General features: G+C 39.7%; 1 protein-coding gene across 2 annotated transcripts; it reads right to left on the reverse strand.

Annotated features, from left to right (window-relative positions):
* Positions 1–1543: 1543 nt before the first annotated feature.
* On the reverse strand, positions 1544–9462 carry Cstf1 (cleavage stimulation factor subunit 1). 2 transcript variants are annotated; one of them, XM_046432977.2, is made up of 6 exons: positions 9310–9462; positions 7285–7478; positions 5614–5891; positions 5248–5445; positions 4196–4586; positions 1544–2352 (listed from the first exon to the last, which is right to left on the reverse strand). In XM_046432977.2, the coding sequence occupies exons 2-6, from the start codon at positions 7451–7453 to the stop codon at positions 2093–2095; spliced, it is 1296 nt and encodes a 431-aa protein (XP_046288933.1). In that variant the 5' UTR covers positions 7454–7478; positions 9310–9462; the 3' UTR covers positions 1544–2092. The 2 variants fall into 2 exon arrangements, with proteins under 2 accessions (XP_046288933.1, XP_046288932.1); XM_046432976.2 differs by lacking the exon at positions 9310–9462 and adding an exon at positions 9135–9263.
* Between the last annotated feature and the right edge of the window lies 1 nt (position 9463).

Here is a 9463-nt window from a genome sequence, read left to right on the forward strand (position 1 = left end):
AGCCCTTTTTATTCTTAAAAGTTCAAGACAGTGTTTTGCTAAGTTGCTGAGGCTGCTCTCGAACTTGTGATCCTCCTGCCTCAGTCTCCTCCATGGTCGCTGGGGATACAGGCATGTGCCACTGTGCCCAGCTTGTTCATCACTTGAATGCCAGGATGTTATGTGGTACAAGTGAATGAGGTGCAAATATAAGTCCATACAATACTCTTCGCACTTACACCAGCTCAAAACTTTAAACTTTTAAAATTCAAAAACAAAAACAAAACCTATTTTGGAAACACAAAAGTACCTTGATCTCAAAATCTTATAAGTTCTGAAACTATGGAACCATTGCTTAGTCTAAAAACAAACAAACAAAAAAGGCATTGCCACCTTATTTCATGAACAACTGAAAAGATCCAATGATGCTTGTATCAGGAGTGCAGTGTGGTCACTTCAGGACACCAGCCAGCAGAATACAGAAGGGATAAACCTCTGCTTTACAGTTTCAGAGGCAAAAGGGAGGTTGAAAAAAATTGGGGAGTTCTGCTTGATAATTTTTGGTAGAACTGGTTATCCTTGTTCCTGTTTAGTAGCTTTCTTCTAATCTTATCAAAGTAGCACTCCTAGATAGCCAACTTCAAATACTGGAAATCAGAATGAAAAATAAAACTGGAAAATATACATTAACTATGGACCAAAAATATAGCTCTTTGGAAATCTCAACTAAAATTTTGTGTTTTAACATGTTAAGAATGTTTAAGATGAACCAGGCATGGTGGTACATGCCTGACATCCCAGCTCCTTGGGAGGCTGAGGCAACAGGGATACTTGAGCCCAGGAGTTTGAGACCAGCCTTGGCAACATAGTAAGACCCTATCTCAAAAACAAAACAAAACAAAAAGAAAAACAAACAAAAAGAAAATTTAATGGATAAATGATTTTATATAGACCAAGGAGTTAAAACAGTCCTCAAGGATGATGACTAAAGAATTTCTATGCAATAACTTCAAGAAATTCCTATAATATAAAGCAATTATTTTTATTTTAACCTATTTACTCTTTTTATCAAATGATCCCAGACTCTTATTTCTAGGTACTCCTACCCAGATCATGAGTTATTTGTTTTTGGGGAATAAAGCAAAGTTTATGTTTGTAAGTTCTCTTATCCAGATAGAACTGAATCCAGAGAACTACTACCACATTCTAAAAACTTCAAGAAAAAAAAGAGAACCTCTATGAGGTGGTTCACTACAAATCTTTGAAGAATGCAGCTGCCATGTGTATCTGTGATAAGTTATAGTCCTGCTAAAGAGAAACTAAAGATTTAAAATTACCTCAGAAATTCCTGAGAGCAATGGCAGGCTTCCCTAATTTGCTTAGATCGAATATATTCTTATTATTGTTTTCCACCAAATTGTTGTAATTTTATTGGAAATACATTCACTAAAGATGAGCTCTGCTGGACTGAAAGGATAACGTGGGAGGTCTGACAACCGATATGGTTCCTACAGATCTTCAGGGAGCACTGGCCATTCATTTGAAGTGAAAAGTATGTTAACACTGAAGTTGCATATGTGAGCTTTATTATCAGAATGATGTCATTTAATGATAGAACCGAGTGTCTCAAAAATGGTTCAACACGGTACAAACTCTGGATCCTCAGAGCCACATGGCTACTTGCATGCCAATGTATCTGGGAAGGAAAGATATAGAGTGTAGTGGAAGAGGCATGGAAGTTGACAAAGTACCAAATGAAAGTTCCTCATGACAGATTCACTTGAAATCTAGAAAGCACTTTAATATTTTATCCTCCAAATGATCAAGAGATTCCAAGAAATGGCAAGTCCTGTATTTACAAAATCGATGAAAGTCACACTGTAATAATCAGTGAATATAGAATAAATGCACAGATCTGTGTTTCCAACTTTTTCCACCATGATTCTACATCAAGGTAAAAAAAGATTCTTTTGTACAAATCCAAGAAGGATGCAGACAGAGCTGGCAGCACAACTGTCAAAGATGGTGCAATGACTTACTATGGAAGCTGGTGACAGGACACAGGGGAGGAAGGCAGAGTCCTAGAGACAAGAACCCTCGTAATGAAGGTGGCTCAGTCGGTGGTTGATCTCCGGTACCAAAACCGGGCTCTGAAGTCGTCACTGCATGTCATAAATCCGGGGTTGGTGGGTGAGTGTACTATGCAGCGTACAATGTTGTTGTGCCCCAAAGACAGCAGGTTCCTCCGCTCAGCTGTCCTGGAGTCCCAGCAGCAGAGGCTGATCGTCCTTTCATCAGGCAGCAACACATAGTCCTCCGTGTGGTTAAAGACAGCCTGTGTCCGGTGCACCTGCCGTCCACTCAGACCCGCACCTGCCACAGAAACCAAGAGGTTAAGGGCTGTGGACTGAGGAATGGCAAACCAAGTTTACATCTCAGACCCTGGGAATATTCTAATACTTTCAATATAAAAAGAGCATTTAAAAACTGTTAAAATAATATATATCTACCAATTTTGAAATAAAAAATTGTATGAAAATCACTTCTAGGTCCACCGTCTATACAACAATCCTGACTCTCCATCAATAAAGTCCTTCACTTCTTGGGCTGATAATAAGTTGGTCATTTATACTATGAGACACTTTTTATTTTTTAAATTTCTATAAAATGGCTCCATTTCCTTTGGTTCCTTTCCTGTCAAGTGTGGTTCATCTAAGATCTCTTTATAGATTAAGACTATTGGCCCATTTGATATATGCACATATACTATGTCCAACTTTTATAACCGTTCAGTGTTAAGTCTCAAATTTCTAATGTTGTCAGAATAGTTTTTCCTTTCACTATTTCAAGAGCACTTTGAATTCTGACAAAAATATCAAAACTAAATATAAGTCTTGTGCACTGATAGGATGGGGTGTTGACCTGTAAATTAGCAAAAACAGAGGAATTGCATATAAAAATCAACAGAATAGCATTTCTGAAAAAAACAAATTTTCACCTAAAACAAGCCAGTTTGCCACATTATCATCATGAAATCCAAACACTCATAAACCCAAGTTTTTGTCAGCAGCCTGGTGTCTGTGTGCATGCGCTGCACTCCTGAGAAGGGGCAGAAGGCCTTCAACATATACTCTGGTCATTTCTGGTCTCCTTTTTGCAACAAGCACACAGTTCTTCAATAGTAATAAGATACATTTTAGAAATAGTTTTGTATAAAAGCATTTCAGTGAAGTCACCAGAAATTTTAATAGAATGGCTCTTCCACAGACTTGCTAGTTGTATATAACACTAGGGGCCAGAAAGATGGCAGGGAAGCAAACACCAGTTACTATGAGACACATGAGGAAGGTCATGCTGCACCCTAGTGGCTCAACCAGCAGATCTTTGATTTTCTTTTCCAAGGTGCAAGAGGGTTTTTTTTTTTTTTTTTTAAAAAAAAAGCTTTCTGAGCTGTACAGTCATGGTGATTCTACACAAACCTCAAGAGAAAACCAATTAAGTTCCTCGAGGTTTTCAACCAAAAAATAGTCTTTGCTGCTATAGAAATGGAAGAATTAGACACAATATTTTAACATTCACTCTTCTAATTACTATCAATGGGATGAATTGCAACAAAATTTAAAAAAACAAAAAAAACACAAAACTACAGACACACCTGTTACCCATGAGAGTGACACAAATTAGTGAGGATTCTACAAGTTTACTTTTGCTTTTCTGTTTGAACAGCCCATTTTCTATCTGTGTTGAGAGTGCATGTGTGTTCTTATTTGGGGGCTACCTCTGCTTTCTCAGGAATAGGTCAAGATTTTCCCTTCTAGCTCTTTTTTTCCTAGTGCATACCATTACTGAGATCCACTAGCTGCAGTTTTTCCCTCTGGTCTGCATTGACATTTTTGTGGGTGTGCGACAAGTCAGTCTACAAATGGACCACCAGGTTCTCAAATGTTACCTGCATGGAACCTAGACCTAGTTCATTTAAACTGTAAAGTACTGAGAAGAGCAAAGCTATTAAACCACGATTTTGTTCCTAGCTCTGCCTCACCTCCAACTGTAGCCTTGGCTGATTTAACCTTTTAAGCCTTGCTTTGCTCTTACCTAAAAAAGGATAACATCTGCCCTGTTCAATGCATAGTATCATGTTGCTCTACTGCAAAGATCTAAGAATTCTGGAAACAGTAAAATGCTACAGAAACATTAAAACCAACTACTCACATACCCGTGTATCTGACCAGTGTTCGTCCTGTTGATATTTCCCAAAGTTTAGCTACAGAGTCTTTTCCACTTGAAAGAATGTATTTAGAATTTTTGGAAAAAATGGCAGAACAGACTTCGGCTCCGTCATGTGCTTTTTCAAAAGTTGTGATGCATCGATTTGAAACACCATCCCATAATTTGATGCAGCCGTCCTTGCTACCAGTTACATACATATTGGCACTGGGATTGTAATTGACAGAACATATAGCATCAGTGTGCTGATCTTGAGGATTGCAAGAGACGAAACACTGAAAGGTGTTGATATCATAAAGGCGAAGAGTTGGGTGCTGAGTTCCAACAAGTATAAAGTCTCCCGAAGGATGAAAAGAGATGGAGCGCAACATTTCAGCTTCCTGGAATGACAGACATCAACTTAAGTGACCAATTGGTGAACATTAAATCCAGGGGATTCTTATTACATATGTATCAGAAGGAATAAAAGTACTCTCTGGGACATATCAAATCTTTTTTTTGAGCAGAGATTCTGAAACCTATATGGTTACTGAAGATAAATGCACTTAAAATAACAACTTTGATTTGCTTCAGAGCCGTAACTATTGAGTAAAAAATAAAGTTCAATTATGGGAAGACGGAAGTCAGTACTAGAGCCGCAGTGTTTCTGCAATGCACATTCAAAATACAGTGCCAAATGTCATGATTTCAATAAACACCTGATAGTTTCTGTATTGTTTTTTGCTTCCTATAAGTTATATGGGAGATGGTAGATTAGTTTTTAATAGGAATCTGCAACCTGTAAAGAGTGATCTGGATTCTGAATCCCAGTCCCATGAACTGTGACTGGTCCTGACCAGCCAGAGTAAGCAGGCACATGGCAGCATATGAACTATGTACCAATGGAATCTGATTCTTGTGCCATCCAGAATGTATCTCAGTTGCTGTACTTGTTTTATAGGATGACATGGAGAGACTACTTTAAAAAAGAGAGAGAAGAGTTGTTCAATAGCTCCCTATGTTTAGAAAAAAATGTAAAGCTCTCTTCCAAATATTTCTAACCTGAATGTATTTGAAGGCTCTTTTTGCAGATGGCTTGGAATAATCAAATAATTTAAGGGTGTAATCCCTCGAACCAGATGCCAGGATCTGTTCTGTTGGGTGGAAAGCGAGACATGTGACTTCATCCACGTGATCATAGAGTGTTCGAATGACTGGGTGGTTCTCCATGTTCTGCTGTGCAGTCTCATTCATCATGACCTAGATAAAAAAAAAAAAAAAGTAGAGACACTCAACGCACAGAATCTGCTTACATCAAAGAATACAATCCACAGCTATGGTAAATCAGAGCTAGCTTAAATCATTTGCTTGCTTTCTTGAGAATGAGAAACACAAGGCAAATGGTGAGTACACTACTGGGGTTTTTACCTCTATTGGCATAGCACTTTTGGCCAACATTCTTTCTGTGTCGAGTATCTTTATGGAAGCATCAGCAGATCCAGTAGCTATCAACTGCCCATCTCTACTATAGGTAGCTACACGGCATGGTCCTTTATGGGATGTGACATAGCATGTTTCATATTCAGAAGCCTCTGGGGACATTGTCTGAACATCTGCATCAAACTCCAAGTCAATCCCGGTGCCAGGGGCAACTGTATCTGATCGACCAATTGCATACTGAACCGCTGTGTCATCGTTTTCCATCCCTAGAAGAAATCAAAATTAAAAACATGAAAAAAAAAATTAAATGCCAAGACAAAGTTCTGGATCCAAAACTAAAGATGTTCACCAACATCAACTTACAATTTCTGTGGGCTGCATGACACCCAAACCTTTACAAAATTATGTTCCCTGCCATGCTGTCCAAGGTTCTCAACACTGGGCTGGAGCAAGAAAAGGCCCCCACAACCAAAGTCAACTCCCTAGGATCTTGTCTCCAAAGTATACTACTATAACTACAGCTATAGAAACCCAATAAACTAGCAGTTCTGTAGTTAAATCACCCATCTTTTTCCCTTTAAAATGTAATATTTTTAAAGTTGAGATCTGTTAGTTGCAGATACAAAGTAGTCAGCTAGAGTGTTAACCATTAGTGAAATGGTTTTGAAAGAATGTAGGCTAAATTAACTAAAGTCGGTTCAGAATATACATTTTAAATTTAAAAATAACCACATACATCATATAAACAATACACTTATTTATATAAGAAAAACTATACAAATAAGAAAATAATAATGATCTCAAATTTTTGCAAATATTACTGTCAACATTGTGGTCTGACTTCTTCTGGTTCTTTCCCCATGCACAAAATAGTTTTGTTTTTTAAAACAAAAATAGACTGGCACTGTGTGCTATATTGTCTATTAAAACACACAGAATAAAACCCTGTCTGAGCTAATAAACATTCATCTACAACATTATTACATTGTTGCATCTAATTTTATGGACATTTAAAACTTTATAAATAATGGTATATTAATAGTTGCATTTTAGTTTATCCTCTTTATTTCCTCAGGATAAATTGTCACAATTGGCTTCACCAAGCTAAAGAGAACAATGTTTGATAATTAAACATCTTATTAAATGTCAGGTAGGCCTCAGGATAAATGGACGAAGGAGACAAGGTTCTTCTGTTCTTTATAGAGCTTGCAGTCTTTATTTGTGAATGCTAGGGAATGAAAATGTGAGAACTGCCAAGAAAACAACCTCAAGACAATGAAAGAACTTATAAACAGTAAATCTGTCATGAAAGAAATAGAATTATTGAGGCAGAATAATTAGGGAGGTATGAGGAAAATGGAAAAGAATAGCATACTGTGCACTCAGGAATTATTTTAAAAGGGGTAAAGGGGAATCTAAGATGCCATCTGAGCTGAGATTTAAAGGAAGTCAATAGAGTGCTCTAGTTCATGTGTACAAATGCATTAGAACCAGCCTGAAGTCTCCATGATCTGGACTGCACTTTACCCTTTCAGTGTCTAGCAGTATTTAATACCTATTAGAGACCATAACTAAATAGGAATACTCTCAAAAAATTCTGCTGTGGGAAAACATCTGAAACTTAAGTATGGGATCTATAAATTTGCATACATAAGATACCTAGTTTGATGAGATGCAGGAGCTGCTCCGAGGGTGCGCAGACAGATTGAGGCTTGATTTCATTTATGAGGCCATTAGCAATGCTGATGTAGCCATCATAGAGCAGCTGGCTAATGATCAGCTTGTAGAGCTGCTGGCGGTCCTTCAAGCCCACTTTGGTTCTGTACATGTTGGAGTAGAGAACCGTTTCTCAGCTGCAAGAAAACAAGGTGGATGGTGAAGCGTGGAGGCACTAGTAAATCACATAAGTAATCCAGGATTCTTTGGTCAAATAATCTTGCAGGGTTTAAATCCCAGCTCTACTAGCTGTATTTTCTTTAGTTAGTAACCTTATTTTTTATTTTTTTGAGCTCAGGTCTCTCAGCTGTTACATAAATTACTAGAGGTCAAATGAGATGGTGTATATAATGCACTGAGCTCAGGGCTTGGCATACATAAACTATTCAAGTTAATGTTAGCCAATATTTGCAGTAGAATCCACCAGCAACTTTTCTTCTCTGCCACACTATCCACCTATGATTTTTAATCTTTGTTACTATCCTAAAATCTTCCATTTCTTCTGTTAATAGGCAAGACAGCTGCTATTCTGTTGAATGCACTGTTTCCACAGCTGAGTTGTGTTTACTATTGGCTGTAATGTTCACTCTTAAAACCTGTTTTAAGGCAAATGAGCTTATTACTATAATTAGATAATTTAAGTAGTAAGCCAGTAGGTGAAGGAAAAAAAAAAAGCTATTGTACTATAAAAAGAAACAAAATTAACTAATTTGTTAAGATTCAAGGGTAAACTGCTTAATGAAACATTGCCAATAAGATAGGGCCATAACAACTACAAAAATGGAAAAGAATAGCATACTGTGCACTCATATGTCTAAGTTCTCCTTCAGTCTTTAAAAATGAAACAAACCACAGGTGGAGGTTTTTGATTTATGCAAGAAGACTCCAATAGGTGGCCATGATAAAAAATTTGATTATCAAATACCAATATATGTATGTGAATGCTTGCACAGATCAGAAGGTTGCAGGTGTCTGGAGACAGTAACAGAGAATAAAAGTGGGCTCAGGGCCTGAGTTCTTGCACAGTGTTAGGTGTCAATAACAATATTTATCATGTATTTCCTACTTGCCAGATATCGTGCTAAGCAGTTTATAGACATTGATTTATTAAATGAAAGCATTCAATGTATTGAAAAATAAAGCAAATACAAGTGTAAAAGTACATTTGTGCAGACGATATTAGAGCACAAAAGAGTTGATGAAATGAGCTCAAATAGCAAAGGACACCATTCAAAGTAAAGTGTGGCTAGTAACTCTTCCAAGGTTAGAGCGGCCTTCAGAGCTGTCCCACTCCAGGGCCCACAACTTAACCACCTCACTATTCTCTCTTAACTCCGGCCATGGGTGGGGGGTGAACAAAGAGATTTTAAAAAAGAAAAAAAAAAGCGCCCAAGCCCCACTTCTCAGCTCCTCCTGAACGTTCGCTCGAGGGCTGGGGAAGCCTGTTTATCTTCTCCAATTCGCAGGTGGGGACACTGAGGCACGAGGACAAGAGACTCCGGGCCAGGATCGGCGACCACCGGCCAGGAAGCGGACCGAGCCGAGGGCGCAGGGGCCCCTAGTCGAACGCGCCGCGAGCACCGGGAAGCAGAGGCAGATGGAGGCCCGGGTCGCGGCGAGAGCGGGGCCCGAGGAGAAAGGGTGTGCAGGCCCGGTCGGGCAACTCAGCACGCAGAACTCGGGCGCACGTCTCCCGTTCGCTCTCGCCCTGCCCGCCCAGTCCTTCACGTGACCCTCTGTAGGCCCCAGCCGACCGCACCGGCCGCTCGCCCCGTGTCCCCGCATCTCCGTACCCGCTGATACGGCTTTCTCGGTCTCCCGCTCTCTCCCAGAAAGATGGAGGCGCGAACCCTGCCCAATGGATCGCTCGGCGCGGACGCTCATTGCGCACGCGCAAAGGGCGCCACGCCGAGTGCTGCGCTATCGATCGATCCCATTCTCTCCTGCCCATCTCGCCATCTTACTTACTGGCACGTTCGTTCGCTTCCTCCGACAGTATCTTCTATGCGACAACCTTGACACCAAGGGGCTGCTGTCTCACGAACAAATGCCACAGCCTAGAGAGCATCATGGACGCTAGAAAGGCCCCGGGTCTGGCGCGCCGTTGGCTCCACCACTTCCG

This window comes from Marmota monax, unplaced genomic scaffold, assembly GCF_021218885.2.
Source record: "Marmota monax isolate L192 unplaced genomic scaffold, Marmota_monax_Labrador192_F-V1.1 WCK01_AAM20220418_F8-fsc00014, whole genome shotgun sequence".
NCBI classification, from domain to species: domain Eukaryota; kingdom Metazoa; phylum Chordata; class Mammalia; order Rodentia; family Sciuridae; genus Marmota; species Marmota monax.

Coding starts and splice junctions, on each gene's coding strand:
- Cstf1 (XM_046432977.2), bottom strand. CDS start 7,453: ATGTACAGAACCAAAGTGGGCTTGAAGGACCGCCAGCAGCTCTACAAG. Junction 5,892..7,284: donor CCTGCATCTCATCAAACTAG/GTATCTTATGTA, acceptor GATTTCTTCTAG/GGATGGAAAACGATGACACA. Junction 4,587..5,247: donor GAGCCTTCAAATACATTCAG/GTTAGAAATATT, acceptor CTGTCATTCCAG/GAAGCTGAAATGTTGCGCTC.